Here is a 23,268-nt window from a genome sequence, read left to right on the forward strand (position 1 = left end):
GGGAGGCTTTAATCAGAAACTCAGAACTATAAAGGATTGTTCAACTCTCAGAATAACTCCGTAGCATGAACAGTGTTAAGTTTGTAGAGTACTTACATTAACTTGTTTTTACTGCTTTATATGGACATATAATTTGTAATTTTTTTTCCACTCTTGACTTTCAGATTAAAATAATCTTGAAATTCCAAAGAAAAATGCTTTGAACCCACGAGATTTTGCCCAGATATAATAAAAAATAAACCAAGCCCATCAAATTTCACATGACTTTCCTAAAAAACATTGTAATGTCAATAATATTCTATTCTCTGCCTATAGCCTGAATGTTTGCTAGGTCAATATTTAGATAAATGTTTTTGGTTGCTGGTACCTTGCTTCAATCTGGTCCTAAGGACATTTAGATTCTGGTACTCTGAAGCTGAAAACACAATAGCTGATGCAAGACTGAAGGATTCATTTAACTTATTCTGTTATCTGATCCTTTCTCAACCTCATGGGCTATGCCTACACTTCCAAGTAATTCTTCACAATACAAGCAGATAAATAAATCAAAGCTGTAGGTCCTGAAGCCCAGACATCTGTACTATATGCAAGTCAGGCGATTTTATTTCAGATTAAACTTAGTCTGGTCCACTGGACTAAATGTCCTCACCACATCTGTTCAAATCTGTTCACAGAACCAATTCCTAGTTCAGGCTTTTAAGCCCAATTAAGGGTCAAAGTGCACTGGAACAGATACCCAGCAATACCCAGTGCTTCTCGGTATTTTCCTCTGAAAAAAAGTCTAGTTTGCATGCATAGCACTCTTCTGTACACTGAACGTCTACAGAGTAAATGAGGCTAACTAGGGATTTTTTTTTTTCAAAATTGTGTCACTGCTCAAAACCAGAACATTAATGTAGTCCTAACCATTAGGAACCATGGTGTGGGTTCTTACAGGTAGAAAATGTTAGGAAAAATGTTATGTTATGTAAAAATGACTGTTATGAAAAATGATTATCATGAACAGTTAGATAAACACATGAAATATTTTAAATAAAGTGCTTAGCTAAACTGATGTTACTGTTTTTTGTGCTTTATGCAACAAAAATACAATGAAATTTCAGATCATAAATACAGTGCCTGCTCCACCCACATTACTTGATGACTGATTTCTTGTTGTCTCCAACCCAGAGAAAACTCAGACTGTGTAAAAGGTTTCTTTCCTACCTTCTACTTGCAATCACTGTATCAGCAGGAAAGATGCTGGTATAGAGCCATGATACACTGATTTCTCTCCTGAATTGCTGTTCAGTGATCTTATGACAGAGAATCAGTTTCACCCTCCTTTCACCTTGTTAGGCTTTCCAGAATTTCAGGGATTATTTTGTGAGGTAGAAGATCAGAAGACAGAGACAAGAAGATGCACCAGAACAGTCTAGGGATGTCCCTCAACTTTGCAGCCAGCCAGAATGTTGTATGTGTCCCAGCAGGGACTGCCTGTCAAGAAATCTGCCAAGAGAAATCCTGCTGAATATGGTGTGATGAATGTTTGCTCCCATGTGGAGACTTTTTTTGTTAATTTACTGCTGGGATGAAAAGACAGGAAGAAAGGCAGGACTGAGGCCAGCTGGAAAGTAGACAGGCTGTTTGGCCTGAATGGTTCTTCTCTGCTTTGTTTCTCTGTTCCACAAGATAAACTGAGTCCCTGCATTAACCTGAAATAACAAGTGATTAAAAGCTCAGGCAAAAACAGTATCGCTAAGTCTCATGATATTTCAGAGCCTTCTTTAAAGTGGCAGATTTGAGAATTCACTGGCTGCAGTAAAATTTGTGTTTAAAAGATAAAACAAAACACAGCTTTTTGCCTATATGGTCATGGACAATTTGAAAAAGCTTAACCTTACAGACCGCAAACATCAAAATACAATTACAAATAACACAGACTGCTTCTCATTGTAATGATATGGACAATATATCTGTATATGTATATGCATGTATTTAAATAACTTTCATTGATATTAAACAGTGTATAATGATCTAACACCAAAGTCAAATACAATAAATAGATGTATTCTATACTATATACCACTTTAGTTGCACAGCCATGTAAGGAACAGCTTCTTCAGTAAGTAATAGAAAATCTTCACTAGAATAAAAAACAAATACTGTGCTCTGTGAAGTTCAGGAGAATGGAGCAGGAGCCTGCTGGCTTGTGGGTTGTTCCTGTTCCCATACACTACTTAGTACGTGCACAGGTGAAAATGTACCAGTTTGGAGGAGAAGAGAAACCTATTTATTGACATCTGAGGTTCCCTAATATCGCTTGAGTATTATCACCATAGAAGGACAGTAATGTGTCTCAGTGTCAGAATCAGCAGGCCTAAGTATGCTCACGTATATATGAACAGATAGACTCGCCCCTCATGCTCCTATCTTTGGAGGCAGCAAGAGGTCTTTGCTGGGTAGTACAAATATCATGCAGATAAAGTGGCATCCTATTTTCTTTTTTGTACTGCTGGTGAGGCAGCTAAGTTATTACTAAGCTACAGGCAACACAGTCTGAGAATTCCTGGGTTATATAGTTGTTTTGTTGCAAATAACACCCCCTTCTATTATTTGGTGAGGCTTTATTATATTCTGAAAGCCACAATTAAGCTCTAAACGTTAACAGTGCCTGCCACAAATGGAAACCAAAAATATCTACTTTTAGAGCTGGGTATTTTACAGGTAGTATGTTCATTTTATATAGCATTCTTAAAATTATATGCAGGAAGGAATCTTTTCAGGAGAAAAGAAATTTGAAAGTAATGACTTCAAGCCAGCACTCGGCTGTGTTTTGGCTTAAGCACATTTCCATTAGTACCTGTTTCTTGAACTTTTGCTAACATGCCTCAAAAATGCTTAACAGATTTTTGCTGTAGCAAACTAGCTTTTCTGTAAGTTAAAAGCTTTTGTTGCCTTTTAAAAACAGCTACCCTTATGACTATCCAGCAAGGCAGACAGCCTGGATATATTACTAAATTATCATCTGTACACAAATCTCTTAGCAGAGTCCCAGAAAAAAAACATTACATTAACTGTGAGTACCAAAACCTATTAACATCTGTCAGGTAGTTGTATAGGCTTTATATATCCATTTATTACTGATTCTAATGATTTTTTTTCTTTTTTGTAAATACAGCATTTATAAGTAAATAGTGTGAGCTTAGAAAGAGGAAGACAGCAACTATGCAATCAAATATCTAAGTCAAATATGCAGATGTGAATACAATCTTTTCTATGTAGCCTATCAAAAGCACCCATTGGATATTGAACTGCCCACTAGTTTGTAAGTATGTAAAATAAGGCCACTGTATTTATTTCTTGGCTGCCTGAATTCACTTGGCTGCAAGAAGTAGGTGGCATTTGAATAAGACTTGCTGTCTTCGAGTACAAAATTCTCATTTTCCAAACTAATGTAGGTAAGATGGAAAATACTACTTTATGTATCTCAAAAGTAAGTGTTTTCATTGTAGTTCCTAGTATTCAGTATTCGGTAAACTTTAATCATACGCTTTTAAGTATTCCTCCTGTTTCTGTAATTTCTTCTGTCTTTTCTCTCATCTTTGCCTTCTAACAAATATTAGTCCCAACCTATTTGCAGTCTCAGCAAATCTTGCCTAGTATAAACACTCAGTCCAAATTTAAGTTTGACAATTCAGATAAAAAAGTCATCAATATTTCTAGATAATTACATTAAAATTGTGATTCATTGTCTTTTATGACTGACCTAAGCTTTACTCTAAAACATAAAAAAAAATATACAGGGTGAGTTAAAAACTACATAATGTAAACAGGATGGATAGAAATCTACTGATTTTTTAAAACATATTCTGACTACTACTCAGATCATTTTCAGAATGGAAAAATGGTCTATACATCTCCAAAACGATCTCTTTTCTGCCTTTTACCAAGTTATGAACTAGCTACCTGTAACACTTAAGGTTATTACTTACAACAATACCTGAGAATTTGTTGCTGACTTTTATACTAGCTATAGCTGTGTATCGTCTTGTTATTGTTTTCAATCCTGCTGTCTACAGGTATTTGTAAAATCTTTGTAAATTTTCCCTTGATAAGCAGGACAGATAGAAAAGACTTTAAAATGAGCTACTCTTTATTAGGATTGTTACAGAGCAACAGCTTACAGGCAACTGGTAATGTATTCTTTTAGTTATTGATATACTTTCAATCAGATGTAAAAACCCACTGTACTTCCTCAGCTCAGACTTCTATACTTTACTCAGATGTTACCAAACACTAACAAATCAAACTACTTTCAACAACAAAAAAAGTATGAAATTACACAGGGAATGATGATTCTGGCACTAGAGAGTAAACTTGCTGTTAATTGTTGAATTATTAAATACATCAGAAAATGCTGTGCCAGTGAGTGAATTCAAGTTTGAAGGAAATGAAGGGTATGGCTTCTTTCTCGAGACAAAGAATCAGTAAAAAAAAAAAAAAAAAAACACCTTCAATTGGGGACCTAGCACAAGCTTTGCTATTATATTATAGTGCTACACCTGGCATCGAAACACTTGGTTGCAATAGCTATTCAGGTAAACTGTTCTGCTGTGTTAATACAGATGTATCTTGTACCACAAAAGAACACACCAAGAACCAAAGTTACAATTTTGCTGGTAGTAGCTCTACTGGTTATTGGGTATATTGGCTATTAGTTTTACATTTGCTTCATAGCTGTGCCAGCAAAGATTCTGAATACGGACCAAATCTGGAAATATGTTAGTTTCAGTCTTCACAATACAGAGATCTGTATTATTACAAATGTATTTCTGTTTTCATCTCTGCAGAACCTAGTTGGTTTCCACTTTATTATAATAAAGACGTGTCTGCTCTGTACCTGGACAAGTTAATTGATATATTTTTAGTAATGATGTTGTACCTAGAAGTCTAGAGGCATAAGAGAAGCAAGATTTGTAGGGAGAGAGAATATTTTTTTAGCAGATTGGTTGAATGAGTTGAAAAAAACAGAGGTGCACTTGGGCGGGAAGTCTCTTTGTCAGGAATAATACTGGAAAATACCTGATTCTTGCAAGATTCAGACACTAACCTGAGTAGGTGTTTTTAAAAACTCACTCAGCACCAATCCACACCTTGAGGTGCTCAGATAATTCTGAAATCAGACTCAGGAAGATCAGAAAAAGCTTTTCATTCAACTAACCGCAGACAAATATTTATTTGTTTAACAGAGTTTTAAATATTAAAAAAGTTTTGGTATTTGTAGCTTTCTTAATTACAGGTCATGGCCTTTAGCACTGGCATTAGCATGTCATCTCTAGGATTGCAGTGACCCTTACTGAAATATGAAGTCAGTATGAGGCATTTCTTATTTCTCAGTATTCACACTTCGGCATTCATTTTTGGCAGTCTCTTCTATTTCCTTCCATTGCAAACCTGAAGACAAACCTGAAGCTGGCATATTCTTTGACATTTTCTACTTTGCTGCTCCAATTTTTATTTTTAAACTGTCCTTTTAAGGTAGGGCACCTTTATGTGATACTGTTTTGCCTCTCAGTCATGTACCTTCCTACACCCAAATTACTGATGAATGCACTAAGCTAATTTCAACTTAATTTGTAATGCAAAAAAAATGTAGAGATCTGAACTTGGTAAAGACAGTTAGGTTGATAGAGTACTTATATTAAGAGACAACAAACTTTCCCATCCTTTAGGTATCAGAAAATTGATATGGAGAAGACCCATAGAAAACAAGGCTTTGTTAGTTCTGCTGTTCACAAAATTACTTGTATTTTACTGCTTGGAGGGCTAAGCTAAGGAAACTACTGTTTTTCCTTAATTTACTATCATGTGCCACTCTTCAGAGATGGTAACATTGTCCTTAGTTTGCTCAACTGATGTTTGTGAAGAAATGCTTAGTAATTAATAGAGTTCCACATCAAATGATCTACAGTGCAATGGGTTCATGTTATGCAGCAATTAATAACATCAGACAATTTCTGAAGGTCCATCAATGGTTTGTGCACAAACTTTTGCAAGATACCAAATCACTGGTCTCCAAGAACTTCTATCAGAAGCCCTCTCTTGTACGCTGAGGAAATGTGCAGTGACAGATCACTATACCACATGTGTCTTCCACACTGAAGACTTCCACAAATGCGCTAACAGGAAGACCACAACCTACCCTTCACTGTATGTTTATTTCACACTGTCAAGTACTGCCTTTGATGACAGAGATCTCGATGTTGCAGCATTCAGAACTGCTGATGGAATTACCTGTTTGTAGCTATGACCAGTCTAGCTCCACTTTTCCTTTGAAGAACAAATTGTATTCAGTTGAATGCATTCTTAAATGTCTGCAGGAAAGAGCTCAGCATACAGATTTATTTCTTAGTGTTATGTGGTTCATCACCAGAGGCCTGTGCTGTTGTTCCCATTGGGATGATACCTCAGTAAAAACACAGTCAGGTGACAAACTTCTAGCATTAAATATCCATTCTAAGAAAAACTTGACAAATTGCAACCTAATAGCATTTCCTTCACACTGCAGGAACCGATGCATGAAGTAAACACTGGCACAATGGAAAGACCACTGGAGGCTACCACGCTGGAAAGCAGCGCTTCTTCCTGCTTTCTTATGGAGAGAAAGACTCGCATCAAGATTAACAGGAAACAGATCATGTTAGCCAACCTAAGGAAGAGCTGTTCCTGCACCCCAAGGAAAGTGAAGAATTTTGTCATTGACTTCTTTCCTGTTTTACGATGGCTTCCCAAGTACCAGTGCAAAGAGTATATCTGGGGGGACATCATGTCTGGGCTAGTGATTGGGATCATTCTGGTGCCCCAAGCAATCGCATACTCATTGTTGGCAGGTCTAAAGCCCATTTACAGTCTCTACACATCATTCTTTGCCAACATCATTTATTTCTTAATGGGTACATCCCGTCATGTCTCAGTTGGCATTTTCAGCTTGATAAGCTTAATGGTAGGACAAGTTGTGGACCGAGAGCTTCTCTTGGCTGGGTTTGACTTGAATGATGATGCCCCACCAGCCTTGGGTGACAGCTCCCTTTGGAACGACAGCCAATCTAACACAACCACCTTCAATCTCACTATTGGTGGAACAACTGTTGAGTGTGGGAAAGAATGCTACGCTATCAGTATTGCTACAGCCTTGACATTTGTAGCTGGAGTATATCAGGTAAGTGGTTGCTGACATCCAGAGGAAAGGTATGAAATCCATAAAGCTTCCCTGCATTGCTAAGATTCCCCCTTCATACAGGAATAACAATGCTTATTGTTAAAGCACTGTTATTTCACTTATGTCACTGTACTGTTTTCTTCAGGAATCCTAATTCTGTAGACAACTCAGAAAAAGCATGAGCCTGATAGTTTTATTAGCAAGCACAGGCAAACCAAGAGTTTTCTGCAACACTGATAATATTGTTTTGATTCTGCATTACCTCTTGGCCTTGCTGCCTTCATGGGATAATGGGTCTGATTCAGATTTCACCATGGCAGAAATTCCCAGGTACTTGTGTACTTTAAGACTGAAGAAATAATTCTGTTTCCCTAAACACTTTGAAAAAGATGCAGGTCTGTTCACCTTTCTCTATATCGGTTCAGAATATGCTGCTCAGTGTTCTGTTACTGGGTACTGTATTCCATCAAATTGCTAGACAGAGGTAAATCAGAAGCAAAAAGGACAAGATAGGAAGATGACTAAGCTACCTTTCAGACAGTGGCTGTACAAAACTCTTTGAAACTTATCAACTTGCTGCCTTTCACAAGGATGTCAAACACACACGTAAGAAATACTATGAACATATTCACCCTTTAATTGTATATTTATGAATTAAGAAGGCACTGCATATCTTGATTTAAATAAGAAGAAATTTCAGGTCATGTGTATAAGCAACAAAATATCAACATGAAGCTAAATTTCCCAAAGTCATCAAAGGAAAAAGGATCAATTTGTCAAGATATGGGGAAAGTTTGCCACTTCTGATCTTAGGCATGCCATAAAAGCTGCCTGTGTTCCACTCTTCCTTCCACTCACAAAGTTAAAAGTAAAAACAATTTAATATAGCAATGCCACTACAGTAGAGATCTTAGCTGTCCTTACAGAAGTTCTGTTTACAAAGTAATGGCCATAATTGTAACTTTTAATCATTCAGAGACAGGAAAAAGTGAATTTTGTTTTGATACAGCAGAAGCACTTTTGGCTTCTACTGGCTCTTCATCCAAGCAGTAAAACTCACACAAGTCACTTCAGTGGAATTACTTTGCACCAATGCTGGAGTTACAGCACTTGATCTGACCCCATTTTAAACTCATTTACATCTTTTTTGTTTGCAGTATCCCACAACAGTAAAAGGAATGCGCTTTTTTAAAAAAGCGGACCAGAAACATCGTAAGATACTTGCTGTTTTAAGATTCAAATAGGCAGGCTACCTGCCTACAGCTAGTTCTCTCCCATCTGTACTCAATTATGGCAGCACAAATTTAAAGCTCATCTTTTTTTTCTCTCTCTCCCCAGGTTCTGATGGGAATCTTTCGCCTAGGTTTTGTATCTATGTACCTGTCTGAGTCTATGCTAGATGGCTTTGCAACTGGTGCTTCTTTAACTATTTTAACAGCTCAAGTGAAATATCTGATTGGAATAAAAATCCCACGTAGCCAAGGGCACGGAATGCTTGTAACTACGTGGATTAATATCCTCCAGAACGTTTCCCAGGCTAACCTTTGTGACGTCATCACGAGTGCCATTTGTATTGTGGTGCTCGTCACTGCCAAGGAAGTGGGAGATCGGTATAAGCATAAGCTGAAATTTCCCCTTCCCACAGAGCTGGTAGTTATTGTTGTGGCAACACTGGTGTCACATTACGGGAACCTGAATGAAGTGTATGCGTCCAGTGTTTCCGGAGCTATTCCAACAGGATTTATTCCCCCCAAGGTACCGCGCTTTGACTTAATGCTCAGAGTCGCTGTAGATGCTTTGCCACTTGCCATAATAAGCTTTGCCTTCACTGTATCCCTTTCTGAAATGTGTGCAAAGAAATACGCTTACACCATTCGAGCCAATCAGGAAATGTTTGCTGTGGGATTCTGCAACATCATTCCTTCTTTCTTCCATTCTTTTGCAACCAGTGCAGCTCTGGCAAAAACACTTGTCAAAACATCTACAGGCTGCCAGACTCAAGTCTCTGGAGTGATTAGCGCAATGGTGGTTTTGCTGGTGCTGCTCTTCCTGGCACCTCTCTTCTATTCCTTGCAGAAGTGTGTCCTGGCCTGTATCATTATTGTTAGCCTCCGAGGAGCCCTGAGGAAGTTCCGAGATGTGCCAGTGCGATACTATGTAAGCAAGGTGGATACACTGGTTTGGGTCGTTACTATGTCTGCATCTGCCTTGATTAGCACAGAAATAGGGCTTTTGGTTGGTATTATTTTCTCTATGCTATGTATCATTGTTCGGACACAGCGGCCACGGTCAACCCTGCTTGGTCAGATTCAGAATACCAGCTTTTATGAGGATGACTTCGAATACAAAAATCTTTCTTCTGTTCCAAAGGTCAAAATATTCCGTTTTGAAGCACCACTTTACTATGCAAATAGAAACTATTTCCTGAAGTCTCTGTACAGATTGACTGACTTAGATCCTAACCTAGAAGCTGCTAAAAGAAAGAAATATGAGAAGGAACAGCAGCAAGTGAAAAAGGGAGATCACACAACTGCTAATGGACTGGGCATGAGAGAAACCACTGTGCAACTAGTACCTAAGCAAATTGATTTCCAAGCCATTGTTATAGATTGTTCTTCCATCTCATTTTTGGACACCACTGGAGTTAATACCCTGAAGGAAATCCTGAAAGACTACAAGGAGCTAAACATTTCTGTTCTCCTGGCTTGCTGCAACCCCTCAGTAATAGACTCTTTGCAAAGAGGTGGTTACTTTGGAAAAGATTTTGGAAGCATGCAGGAATTGCTGTTCTACAGCATACACAATGCTGTGCAGTTTGCAAGAGACCTAAACCTTCCAGCAGACTGCTCTGGTGTTTAGTCTTGTGTTTGTTCCTGCTACTATGCTACACAAGTGACAGATGAGAAGTGGCAGTTTGCAATAATTAAAATTATCACACACTGTTGGCTTAGTACAGCAAAGGGCCTACAAGTTATTCTTCCTGAAGAGTTCTGCAGTTTGCCAGGTGCCACACAGAACAGCCAGGTGCAGTCCAGTACCAGCCTGGAACAGGTTGGAATATTATCTGCACTTCCAGCTTAAAATGCATGTGATATAGTATAGGGCAGTTTGGGACTGACTTCCTCTTTGGACCACAGTCATATGTGACCAAACATACACATCATGAGACTGTTGTGCTAGCAAGTCTGCCCAATACCAGCTGCTTCCCCCAGGGGTTTATTAGCTGTTAAGAGGCATGAGCCCTCTTCAAGAAAAGGCAATGTGTTTAGCATCTTGGCCTCATTATGCTTTAAGCTCCGGTTTGCAAGGCCCTTGCCCTTCCGTTCTCCCAGATAGGCTCCTGAAAACAACTCAAAATTTGCACACAGGTGTGTATAAAATATTGTGGGATGTAACATGTCTTTCCTCTTCACCTTAATTGCAATAGCTTAATGACACAACCTGCCATTGGAGAAGAAACTATGATCCACCACACATTCCTCTCAAAAACATTGTGTCCAAAAATACCCCTGAAGTCACCTGTGTTGTTATGGCTGAAGGTTTTGATACCCTTACTAACGCAGGAAGAAACATGACCCTAACACACAATTTTGTCGTGATTATTGAGGCAGCCTAAACTATTCATAAATGCTTTGACTGGCAGTCACACTTTCACTCTGACTGCTACACAGTCCTGTCAAAATGAGTTGCCCTTATTGAGCAGATACAAACCTAATTCAAGGACACATAAGGATGATCAGCCAAAGACCCTAGAATTGTGATGACGCACAGCATGTTTGTTCTATAATTGCTTGCCTGGGCACTGGGTTAGCAAAAGAAAACAGGAGAAGAGAAGGTGGGAAAGCAAACCTGTGAACTGAGTGGAAGAGGAGTGACAGAGCAGGACTGCCAGGCTGACCTATTCTGGTGTAATGCTAATGAAGTTTTACAGTAGCATATCTGGGCTGATGAATGGGGCAATGCTTTGTAAGCCATGGATCCCCATATGCTGAAAACATCCCACTATTCCTTGTACTACAGGTTTCCCCTGCCAACACCCCCTTATGTTATTCTTTGATTTGATAGCCACTAACTTGTGTTTTCCAGGGCTAGATTATTTTTTATTCTAATTTAATAGGTGTTCATGTTGTATTGTGTCAAATGATACCTCCAAATCACAATGTGTCATTATATACTCTCTTTATAAAAAAAGTATGGGCCTAAACTTTGATTAAAACACATCTGGTACTCTATATTCTGGCACCTGGCTTTAGTAGAATATCCCTTCTCATACCCAATAATTATCTCCATCAAAGTCAGTACAGCTGCTACCCTTCCCTCCTTCTTTATGGCTGGTTCACACACAGTAAGGGGGATGGAAGACCTGTCACAGCTGTCTTCATTATACTTAGCAGACTCTATAACTGGGTTCCACGTACGCTGAAGCCATTTCTCTCCTGTGCTGTTTGAATAAAACATTGGGCCAAGCAAGGCCTCACGAGACTTGCTTATTTCAACTTCTCAGGTCACTCAGTGAAGAACACTGTAACTGAGGTTCTCCAGGTGCTCCAAAGCTTGTCTGTTTCTCAGGAACGAATACTTCATTAAAAGAACAGTGCATTCTCATAAGACAAAAAAAAATCTCTTGACGGGGATGGAGAGTAGCACAGTTTTAGTCAAACAATTCGATCCTGAGTTTCTCATACTTTCATTATGCAAAAGCATGTCAGCTCCACAGTCACTACTGCCAGAACAGTAAAACCTGACAGAAACATCTGTCAAGAGATTACAGGATTGACTAGTAGCAGCGTTTTCTTGCCATAAAACAATTTAATTACATTATCCTTTAAACTGCTGCCTTGTTATGATTAGCTTATTTCTGTCACACAAGCAAATGTGCAGAGCCCAAGGGACCCAGTGTTGATTTCTGTCTGTCTTTGTTTGCAACCTTTCTTAGATCAGGGAATCCCTCTGATAAACCACTTCCTCATGCTAGGCCCTGGCAGGGGCTACAGGAGTTATTGCCAGACAAGCTATCAGTACAGTCATGCTTTGGCTGTTGTGGCACAGCAAGCCATAACACACTTTCAATAGAAAAGAACACACCTCCTGCCAATCTAAACTTCCTTTATCTTTATTGGCCAAGGTTCTAATCTAGATCATAAAGGAAAAGTGCAAAAAACCACTCATAACTACAAGATGAATCTCACAGCAGAAGAGGAAAAGAGGTCCCAATGGAAGGTGTATCCTTACTTAGAAAGAGGAAGTTAGAGTTCCAACACTGGTCAGCAGTCTCTGAAGAAAAAGAAAAGAAAAGCGTCCCTTGCAGCTTTCTGCTTCTCTGATTCAGCATGCTGAGGAATAAAGTCAGAAGGCTCTTTTTCATCCCATTTATTGCAAAAAAAATGGCCAAAGGACAGCTAAGCGAAGAAATTCTGGTATGCATAATAGGGGGAATGAGCTTTAAAACTTCTGGTGGAAGACCAGATGAGACCATGTGAACTATATTCCAGTTTCATTGACAGAGATAGCTCACAAAGAAGTTATGTTGGACAATGTTAAACACAGCAGGGAAATGGCTTTCAGTGCTATAATGTAGGGATGCTGGGAAGCTGTAAATGATTTCTAAGGAGTCTGGAAAAGGTAACTAAGTAATCTTTTACTGGTAGGTTTTTGCTTGCTACACTACATTATACCAAGATTCAGTATGCAGACTGAAAATGTTGGAAACTGTTGATTCTCTTCTCTCCTGTTGTACCAGCAGGAATTAGGTACCATGACCTGGAGAGAAGCTAGAGATGGACTGTAATTCCAACTGAGTTGATACTAATGTTGGATTTAAATTATCTGTTAAATTATCTGATAGGAAGCATTATCACCATCATGTAGATGGTCCATGGACTTGTCCATAGTAGTGCCTCACACAGATTGCATATTCAGCAACTTTTAGTATTGCAACATAGGAATAGAGGAAGGCTCACAATCTGGGGGAAGCGTGGGTCCCATGGAGCTCTGCAGAGAGCTGGTATCTGTAACTCTAGCTCCCCCCTTGGCTAATGCAGGATGGCCAGAATGTGTTGCCCAGAGCTGCCAAAGTATCTATACTTTTTGGTACTGGTAAATAACAACTTGGCAACTTTCCAAACCAGGAAAGACTTCTTTGATTCCCTTCATAAATGTGAATGTTCTTGTGTTATAGGAGCTGGACACAAATGTGAGCTTTTGGTTGAAAAATAAAATTAGCAATTCTTTGAAAATGTCCTGTCCTGCGGTGTCCTTTCATGGTTGGGTAAAATAATAGGAATATTTAGAGCAGAGAAGAAGAGAGGAGATGGGCTTGCTGCCCTAGAAAGAAGTTAAAATATGAAGACACACTCAGTAGTGAGAGGGTATGCAAAAGGGAAAAGTGGCAGTGTGCAGCATCTCCTTCCCAACCCACCCATATAATCCTACGGTCAGGAAGAAAACCTCTCCTACTCCTAAAGCATACCCTGAGATCTACTACTCCTCTGCTTACATTCCTTTTCTGTGGTTTGAACCCTCCTTCACCTCATCGGTACCCCAAATTCACAACTAGTAAATTCACATCTTACTGTGCCTGGGACAGCAGAGGCAGCAATAACATGTGGCTGTAAATATGGAAGAAGGAAAAAATATAACCTCAGCTACAGTCTGAGGCAGGCTGATCTTAAGAGATATTATAACTTTCTTTTTTTTTCAGTTTGTCTTTCCTCACGAACTAATCACTCCTGTTCTAGGTATCTTTTGTGTTTCCCATACCTTCCATCTGCCCTCAATTGGCCACCTTGGCATGACTGTATTCCAACTGGATTAAAAAGGGCTTGAAAGCCACGGAATTTCAACCTTGTTCGCCTAATGTCTGCCATGTTTTTCCCTGGAACTAAAAATGCTATTAACTATGTAAATCCTAGTCTGGTAATGGTAACAGGCTGGTGTTAACTAAAGTCACCTAGTTTTAGTTGTCATTACCTGCCACGTTGAGGGAAGGCACAGGTAGGATCAGGATATAAAAAGAAACTCCAAAGTTAAGTGGAAGGAAGTTAGAGGTAATAATTTCACTTGGACCTCTCAGTAAGGACAGTCAGTTTGAATCTTTGATTGTTTTATTTTTTAATTTATTTTGATATACATTATTTCCTAAATTAAGAGACAGAAAAGTAAGACACATTTTTGATTCTTTAGCCCTGCTCTTAGAATGGCACTGGTTAGCAGAGCACACACCTCTTAACATGACTGATGAGAAGTTTTGTTTGGGGCAACATTGCCATCTTAAATAGTTTGGTAAAAACTTTGTTGAAGTTATGTGTAGTACTCTATTCTCCCCTGTTCTTAGCTTTCTCCAGAGATTCATCCACTAGCCATCAAAAGAGGGCATGACACATTTGCCTGAATACTGAACCAGACTTACCACTGGACAGAGCTCTAGGCACACATGGAGGTAGTCAGGCTGTGGACACCCAAATGAGAAACTGATCTCTCAAAGTCTGGCTTTTCCTGAGATCATCTCAGCAGTACTTTTCAGTACCGAGTAGCTGCTGGGGTTACTCTCTCACTCTGCTAGACTTGAAGGAATGGCAGTGATAATTCTGGTTTCAGTTCTGAAAACAGCCTCAGTGACTGCTGCTTGTAGCCCAGCTGACAGCTCTCTACAGCAGTTGTCGTAGATGCACTGTTAGCAAAACAGAACACCTTTTTTGCTTAAGGGGTGGAGACGCCTCTAGGTTTCGCTTTCCAATGTTGTGCCAAGGAGTAATTTAGAAAAAAAGGTACCAAGTTGAAAAACCTGAATTAGCATCTAAAACATGTATTGGTCAATGAGATTCAGTTCTGCTAGCCTGAGGCCTTTCTGGAGATGATGTTACAACTGTGACTCAAGAGGGCTGGGCATGGAAGCAGGGGAGAGGTGGAAATACTACGGAGTACAATCTAAAATAGTCTCGGCAAAACTTGACCAGTCTACCCACAGGTTTTTGCAGATCAAATTAAACCCTAAACTGCCCTTTAGGCTGCAGTTACAATGTAATGTAAGCAAGTTAGCCCTGTCTTTCTCAAATTTAGCCTTCTCTGTCTTAACCTCATACGTGCCTCAAATTGACTTCCTTCCTGCAGTCCTAGAGGTACTTACCTCACTTCCAGGGAAAAACACATATGCTCAGCTTGCAATTATGCTGACAGAACTATCAAAGTGACCACCTGATGATTTTTTCAACGGGTCACAACTATTTTTCTAGGAGATTTTCACTTGAAGTGTTTGCTTACCTGACACCAACTAGTTCCAGTAACCAGTGAATTCGAACTTGTTCAATGCCACCATGTGGAACAGAAGAAATGTAGGCAAGATTCATCTCTTGGTCTTTGCTCAGGTCAAACAAATCCGCTCGGCTATGAGGTAAAGGAGGGCTTTGGGAAAGAGGGACATAAAGAAAACATTAGCTGCAAGAGCAGTTATCAGCTCCATTTGGTATCCAGCACTCTCTGTGCTAAGTCTGTGGTTAGGGTATGGCAAGATCCTCCCTGGCACGAGGAGCACTGTCTAACATGTGATGAAAGCACAATGGAGCTGTGGGTTATTTGAAGCTAAGTGCTTATTCACATGGTTTTGGCAAAGTGCAACATGACTTGGGCACATCTCTTTACTACACTCAAAGGAAAGTACAGTAAGTGATCACAGTTCCTTAGACAGCAAGCTCAGGTAGAGGTAGCTTGAGGACATTAGACAATAACAGTCATCTTGTCTCTGAGGTACTAATGATAAACAAACCTCAGCGCCTTTTGGGCTTTGCAGTGAAAGTCAGATTTTCCCAGGACTGTAGTAAGACAACCCATCAAAATATGGATTTTGATAATAACATCAACCACAGCTTCCTCTGCTGTGGAAGCTGTTGGAGGTAATATTAGATTCTCAGCGCTTGCACACTCTTCTGCCATACATTTTTCTCCCCTAAGCATGAGGGAGCATATTAGTAAGTAGTTTGAGGTTTCTATGCTTGATGCTTCCCAAAGCTGTATGGCAACAGTCATGTTAACATGACTTTGGTGTCTACTTATTCCATCAAAATTAACGTAACGTTAGAGCAAATTCCTGATGCTTTTATCCTCCAAAAGAAATAGGTGCCACATGAAGGTATATCTCCTCCCCATCCCACATGTTAAAAACTTAGAACTGTTCTCAGTTCACTGGGCTTGGGTACTCTTAGGGACTCTCGTTAAGCCTGTTGACCATGTGCAAATTCTAAGCAGTCAAGCTTTTTCATGAAAAGAAAGTTAAAACAACATTGTAACAATAAAATAATATCCAGAAAAAAGCTGCTATATGTACTTTACAGTTCAAGAAAAGCTTCTGTGCTCTGAACTACAAGCACACAGTATATTAACTGTCTAAGTGAACAACTGGTATAGCTTATGCTTTGCCTACTGTGATCTGTCTACTCTGATGCTTGGATCAGATAAAGATCCAAATTTGCTACTGCCTCCATGCTAACAGATAGGTCATATGAGTTCAAGTTTTAGCTTTTCAGCAATAACCTTTATTCTTTACTTTCTACTAGAGCTGAAAGTATGCTCTGCAAGAGGGATTCCCAAACTTGGCTGGTCAGCTACTGCCACTGGTAGTAGACATTGGTGCTGCTAATGGCAGATCTTCTGGAGCTCTGTGCTGACACTGTAACTATCCTAGAGAAAAGTCGTATCGTCATCTTCTTCTCCTTTCTGTGTTCATTCCACCTCCAAAAAGGACCCCACTAAACTAACTCTCTGTTGTATAACTCTGAACTGCACATCTGTCCAGCTGTCTGACACTGTGAGGCAGAAAGGTTTAACAACTAACTGCTTGTTAAACCAGTTCTGTTCCACTATGATCCTTCAAGGGAGCTGTGACTCTAGAGCTTGAGAATCACCAATGGAAAAAAAAATCAAGTTTTGTCTCACATTTCCTTTATGTATTACACAAAAAAAGCACAATGTCCAGAGCACATGCTGCTACTTCCACCCCTTATCCTACAACTGATACTTGGTTTACATAAAGTTAACCTAAGTGAAGGTCATTAGGTTTAACTTAGTTTAAGACAGTACATCTGAGAAATGTAAGTCTCTTGCTCCTGAGCTTGCTAGAAACCTTGAAATAGCTCAAAGAACTAGAGGACTATTCAACCTCACTCAGCTCAACTGGGTTAGACAGAGCTCTCTCCAGGAAGTAAGGCTCTACCAGGGAAGGTACGTTAGAGCTGGGGGTCACTCATGACTCCTGCTACCCTAACCTCGATCAATTGGACTCAACAGCCTGATAAGGAAGATGGTGCATGAAAAGAAGGAAAATACAGTGGTCTTGGAAGAAGAATAAACTCCTAGAACTAAGACAGATTCTCCTTGGAACTATTTAGGGACTGTGATAATGGAAACACTGATAATGAAGAGGAGTACGATTTGAGTATCTATGTGCCATTCTGAGAAGGGAGAAAAAACTTTGTATGTTCAAAGAAAGGAACAAGGTAGAGAGTGGATGTCAAGTAGCACCTGTCTTATGACCCATTTTGCTTAACTTACTTCACTGCTCACATTCCACTTGCAGCTGCAGCTATGCAACACACAACAGCAGGCTGAACAGCAAATGGCAAGCAGCCATATCCTCTGCTCCCACAGCAACAGGCCCAGCAAAGCCCGGGCTCCTCCAGAAAGTGAGGGAGGTAATACACTTGGGTTCCTCTGACTCAAAAGGCCTGGAGTAAGTCACCCTAGTCCTGACTGCTTCTCATCAACGTTACAGGGCCTACAGCCGGGCGCAAGCCAGTGCCCCTTCCCTGCGAAGGCTGTGCACGCTTACCAAAAGCCAGTGCTCCTCCAAAAGTGCCGCAGGGGCCGCTCGGCTCGCCGGATATCCACGTTCACCACAAATGCTGCGGAGCCGGCGCCAACCTGCAGGCAGAGCCAGACCAGCGGCCCCATGCCGGAACGGGTAGCGCAGCGGAAGGGGGAAGGGAAACCGCGGCCACCGCCGCCAGCGCCCGCTACTAACGTGGCACACGCGCGACAGGAGGCGCCCGCCCTACGGGCCGCAGCAAACGACGTGCGCCCTAGGCCGCTCCTCACCCAGAGCGACTGCCCGCCCCCAGCGGCTGCCCGCCCCTAACGGCTGCCCGCCCCTAACGGCTGCCCGGCCCCCAGCGGCTGCCCGGCCCCAGCGGCTGCCCGCCCCTAACGGCTGCCCGGCCCCAACGCCTGCCTGCACCCAGCGGCTGCCCGGCCCCAACGCCTGCCCGCCCCTAACGGCTGCCCGCCCCTAGCGCCTGCCCGCCCCTAACGGCTGCCCGCCCCTAGCGGCTGCCCGCCCCCAGCGGCTGCCCGCCCCCAGCGGTTGCCCGCCCCCAACGGCTGCCCGCCCCCAGCGGCTGCCCGCCCCCAGCGGCTGCCCGGCCCCAGCGGCTGCCCGCCCCTAACGGCTGCCCGCCCCTAACGGCTGCCCGCCCCTAGCGGCTGCCCGCCCCTAACGGCTGCCCGGCCCCAGCGGCTGCCCGGCCCCAGCGGCTGCCCGCCCCTAACGGCTGCCCGCCCCCAGCGGCTGCCCGCCCCCAGCGGCTGCCCGCCCCTAACGGCTGCCCGCACCCAGCGGCTGCCCGCCCGTAACGGCTGCCCGGCCCCAGCGGCTGCCCGCCCCTAACGGCTGCCCGCCCCCAGCGGCTGCCCGCGCCCAGCGGCTGCCCGCGCCCAGCGGTTGCCCGCCCCTAACGGCTGCCCGCCCCCAGCGGCTGCCCGCCCCCAGCGGGTGCCCGGCCCCAGCGGCTGCCCGGCCCTAACGGCTACCCGCCCCTAACGGCTACCCGCCCCTAGCGGCTGCCCGCCCCTAACGGCTGCCCGCCCCCAGCGGCTGCCCGGCCCCAGCGGCTGCCCGCCCCTAACGGCTGCCCGCCCCTAACGGCTGCCCGCCCCCAGCGGCTGCCCGCCCCTAACGGCTGCCCGCCCCCAGCGGCTGCCCGCGCCCAGCGGCTGCCCGCCCCTAGCGGCTGCCCGCCCCCAGCGGCTGCCCGCCCCTAACGGCTGCCCGCCCCCAGCGGCTGCCGGCGCCCAGCGGCTGCCCGCCCCTAACGGCTGCCCGCTCCCAGCGGCTGCCCGCGCCCAGCGGCTGCCCACTGCCAGTGGCTCCCGCTCCCAACGGCTCCGTAACGGCTGCCCGCCCCTAACGGCTGAGGAGCACCCGGCCTCGCGGCCCTGCCGCGTCGCCGCCTCGCGCTGGGCTAACGGCGGGCCGCGGTCCCCGGTGCCCAGCGAGAGTTTCGCGGCGCGGCGGGCGTGGAGCAGGGAGTGGCCGCGGCGGCCGGGTCTGTCGTCAGGGTCGGCGGCAGGCCTGCCTGAGGAGATCTGTCTCTTCCACTAAAGCAGGCCAGTTCCTCATACATCTTGCGCTTGAAGAAGTTTATGAAATGCCAGAAGGTGCTGGGCATCCTGATGGAGCACAGTGTCTTTCTTTCACCTGACTTTCTCAGCTGCACATGGAAAATTTTTGCCTTTTAACATTCAGGATGGTTAAAGTGCCCCATGAGAACCAGGGCCTGGGATTGTGAGACTACATTCAGCTGACTGTAGAAGGCCTCACTGACTTCCTGATCAGGTGGCCTGTAGTGGACACTCACAACAGTGTCACCCATGTTAGCCTGCCCTTTAATCCTTGATCGTAAGTTCTTGAGCCAATCATCATCCAGTCCAGGCAGAGCTCCATATATTTCAGTTGCTCTCTCACTTAAAGGGTGACTCCCCCACTTCACCTTCCTGGCTTATCTGTCCTAAAGAGACTGTAGCCATCCACAGTAGCAGTCATGTGACCTATCCCACCATGTCTCTATAATTGCAATGAGATCATAGCCTTGCCCAGATCTCTTAATTCTTCCTGCTTATTCTTCATGCTGCATGCATTTTGTACAGGCACTTCAGGCACATCAGAGATTTACTTTAGCATACTGATTTCCCAGGAGGGGTGTAAGAGGATTCCCATCTTGTCTTGTAGGTACATCCTTAGATGCACGCAACTGCTCTAGGTATCCCCATTTGAGCCCTGTTTTCCTAACTGCATGGTCTCTATAACTCACCCTTCCCCTGTCTTTCCTAATTTAAAGCCCTCCTTAACAGGTAGGCCAGCCCGTTGGCAAAGACACTTGTGCGTTGTTTGGTTAGGTGGATCCTATCTCTCCTAATTATTTGTCAATCTTCGAACAGGGTCCCATGGTCATAGAAACCAAAACCCTGTGCTGACACCAGCAACACAGTTACCTACTTGGAGTATCTGTCTCCTCTTCTTCCCATCCTTCCCCCTCACTGACAAGATTGAGGAGAAAACTACTTGGGCCCAGGTGACCATCCCTAGAGCTCTGAAATCCTGTTTAATACTTTCCTAGTTGGCCTGTGTATTGCTGATGCCCATGTAGAAGAGCAGCAAGGGGTAATAGTTGGACGAGTGGGCAAGCCTTGGCAGTCTTTCCATGACATCTCAGATTCAATTTCTAGACAAGAAGTCAGGTCAGCAGATAGGTACTACTGTCTCCTGCAGGAGGGAGTCACCCACAATTGCTCCCCAGTTCTTCCAGGTGTTCCTGTGTGGCATAGGGTCCGTCAGCCCAGTTGCTTCTCTTGAAGTGATGCCCAGCTCATCCTCAGTTTGGAGGGCACTGAACCTGTTCATCAAGTGCAAATTTTCGGGAGGAGCAAGAGCCTTTCTCTTCATACAAGAAGTGACCAGTTTCCAGCCTTCATCATCTACAGTTATGACTTACTGTCATACTGTAATGGCACAGAGCCCATCCGCATCTCCACAGCTGTGGGGGGTTGAGCTTCTTGAAATTGTAGAGTCGCTGAGAATTGGGGAGTTGAGCTTCTTGAAATTGTAGAGTCGCTGAGAATATCCTACCTATTTCCCACTCGTCTTCTCGGATGCTGTGCTACCTGCTTACTTTCTCCTGTAACTCCTTTACCTGGCAACACAGCTCATCAACACCAACACACCTTCCGCAGAAAAGTTGACTGTAAGCCCCAGGCTCACAGAGAAGACCCAGGCACTCCCTGAAACCTGAGATATGCAGAGCTGCATCCACTGTTCACAAGTCTGTTTGGGTAGAAGCTTTTGATACAGCTGACACAACAACTCCAGCAGCTACTGGGGAATGCGCTCAGCTCAACCATATCTGAGGAAGTGTGTGTACTTCTACTATGAGTGGAGAAGACACCTTCTTCGTTCCCTTTCTGTGTGAACTGCTGCACAAACTAGTGCATCTCTTCACTGCCTCTATTCCTCCGCAGGAACCTTCTTGGTCTCACTAGCCTCTTTTCTACAGCCACAGATCTGCTTGCCCAGAAGGCACATCTGCTGGAATGGGTTCAGGCCAGCACTGCTAGGGAATTTGTCCTTGGCCTTAGGCACACCACTTGGACTTCAAGTCCCACAGGCTGACCATGTCATGTATGCACACACACACCTGGAGCACATACAGCATTCACTACCTACCCTGGGAAACCCTCTTTGCTTTTGAGCACTCAGGCAAAATTTTCTCCTCTGGCAGGGATGAGTTGGAGTTTCTCTTGTATTTTCCTCCCTCCCCAGGAAACTAAGCTTCTTTCTTCTCCAGTTAATCTCCTAAGCCTGTGACTGACAGCCTTCCAGAGTCTGTAGCAAGTTAGGTCCTAACTTTTGCATCTGAGGTTTTGTATTACTTCAGAGTGGAGAGCACTTCAGAGTGGAGAGGTAGGCAGTACAACTTTTAGCTGGATTTCATTTTTTTCTTCTCCAATAAGCCCATGAAACAGAAGCTGAGCTGCCTGAGCTTTTCCTCAGTTTTTGTCTACCCTTTCCAGTGAAACAGTCGTTAGGAAGCCACTCTCTGAGCTCAGACTGAGAAGCTTGTGTGCCTGCGTGAATCACCTTTCATGGATCCTAGTTATGTTTGTAGGACCCAAGAAGGCGCTGCTTTTCTAGGAAAGCCAAAAGGAGGCTGCCTAGGAAGCGCAGTTAGGCGTATGCAGCAACACTGACTGTTGAGGCCATTTCGTGTGCAAACTACTGGGCTCCGGCTGCTCTCCATGCAGTGTTCCTGTGGATGGATTTTGGGAACGGATTCGGATCAGGTTCCTTTGCAAGGGACGAGTAATTCTTCATGCTGCATTTTCTTTCTCCAGCAGGAGGCACCTGAGCACCACGGAGGAAACTAGGACACAGCAAATTTTTTGGTCGCTGCAGTCCAAGTACCTTTGGCTTTCTTGAGCCCTTAATCAAAATATAAACTTGGCTTAAAAGTGAATCCCTGCAAACACCTGAACTGCTTTGTCACATAACCATCTAATCATACCAGATGGCAGGAACAACAGTGTTTTCCTACAAAATATTGAACCTCACACGTGGAAATCATGCAGAGGATGAAGCATACTGTCCTGGGAGGAAATGCACAGGAAATAGCGCAGATGTCTGTGGAGATTTTTCATAAGGAATAAGTTCTATTTTATCGTGAGAAACTAAGCCTCTAGCTTCCCAGGGTTTATGACAGCCTCTGCTTCTTGGATTACTTCACATTCCCGCATGGTAGCAGCTGGTCTTTGGGTATGTGGACTGAGCTGAAGAGTCTGGAGTTTCATGTCACACTGATCCAGTCTAATAGGGGTTCCTGCCAAAAGGGCTAGTCCAACTCTTCTTCCCACGTGCTGGTCTTGGCAGCAATACAGCTGAAGGAGGAGATAGTTCAAATGGCTTGGTCAGTTGTGGGACAACTCTTTTGGGGGAAAGGTTAGTTTTCTTTTGGGCTGCCAAGCCACAGTGACATGGTAGCACATGGTTCTGGCACCCGGTAGTCTGGTGTGGAGAAAGCCACGGGACAAAGATGGGAGAGGAGAACAAGACCAACCTTGGGTCAACCTTCCTTGATTAGGTTGGAGGAGACCCAGCATGAAATTGCACTCTGACTCTTGTATCTCCACGGCATCTCTGTGGAGCTGCAGCAGACTTTCTGGACTTCATAACTAAGGCACAGCCACTACACAGTGGTGAGATCAGTTGATGTGAGATGGCATTAGTTTGAGTGGATCTGAACAGCCTGAGT

General features: G+C 43.6%; 2 protein-coding genes across 8 annotated transcripts in view; one reads left to right on the plus strand and one right to left on the minus strand.

The window, feature by feature from the left end:
- The window catches only part of IDUA (alpha-L-iduronidase), a 64,937-nt gene extending 46,646 nt beyond the window's left edge, over positions 1-18,291 (minus strand). For all 7 annotated transcript variants that reach the window (XR_009961274.1, XR_009961273.1, XR_009961275.1 and 4 more), the window contains exons 1-2: positions 18,021-18,291; positions 15,461-15,601 (exon numbers count right to left, since the gene is read on the minus strand). Coding sequence is in view for 4 of the 7 variants with exons in the window: in XM_062600458.1 (XP_062456442.1) it covers positions 15,461-15,601; positions 18,021-18,142 (263 nt within the window). In the remaining 3 variants the exon portion in view is untranslated. The remainder of the gene's footprint in view (positions 1-15,460; positions 15,602-18,020) is intronic.
- On the plus strand, positions 1,479-10,060 carry SLC26A1 (solute carrier family 26 member 1). The gene is made up of 3 exons (XM_062599553.1): positions 1,479-1,500; positions 6,555-7,201; positions 8,540-10,060. The coding sequence occupies exons 2-3, from the start codon at positions 6,557-6,559 to the stop codon at positions 10,058-10,060; spliced, it is 2,166 nt and encodes a 721-aa protein (XP_062455537.1). The 5' UTR covers positions 1,479-1,500; positions 6,555-6,556.
- Positions 18,292-23,268: the final 4,977 nt, after the last annotated feature.

The sequence above is a fragment of the Rhea pennata genome, chromosome Z (genome assembly GCF_028389875.1).
Source record: "Rhea pennata isolate bPtePen1 chromosome Z, bPtePen1.pri, whole genome shotgun sequence".
NCBI lineage: Eukaryota > Metazoa > Chordata > Aves > Rheiformes > Rheidae > Rhea > Rhea pennata.

Excerpts from the sequence above, each read along its gene's own strand:
- SLC26A1 (XM_062599553.1), top strand. The coding sequence starts at position 6,557 with ATGCATGAAGTAAACACTGGCACAATGGAAAGACCACTGGAGGCTACC. Across the intron at positions 7,202-8,539 it reads TTGTAGCTGGAGTATATCAG|GTTCTGATGGGAATCTTTCG; the intron begins GTAAGTGGTTGC and ends CTCTCTCCCCAG.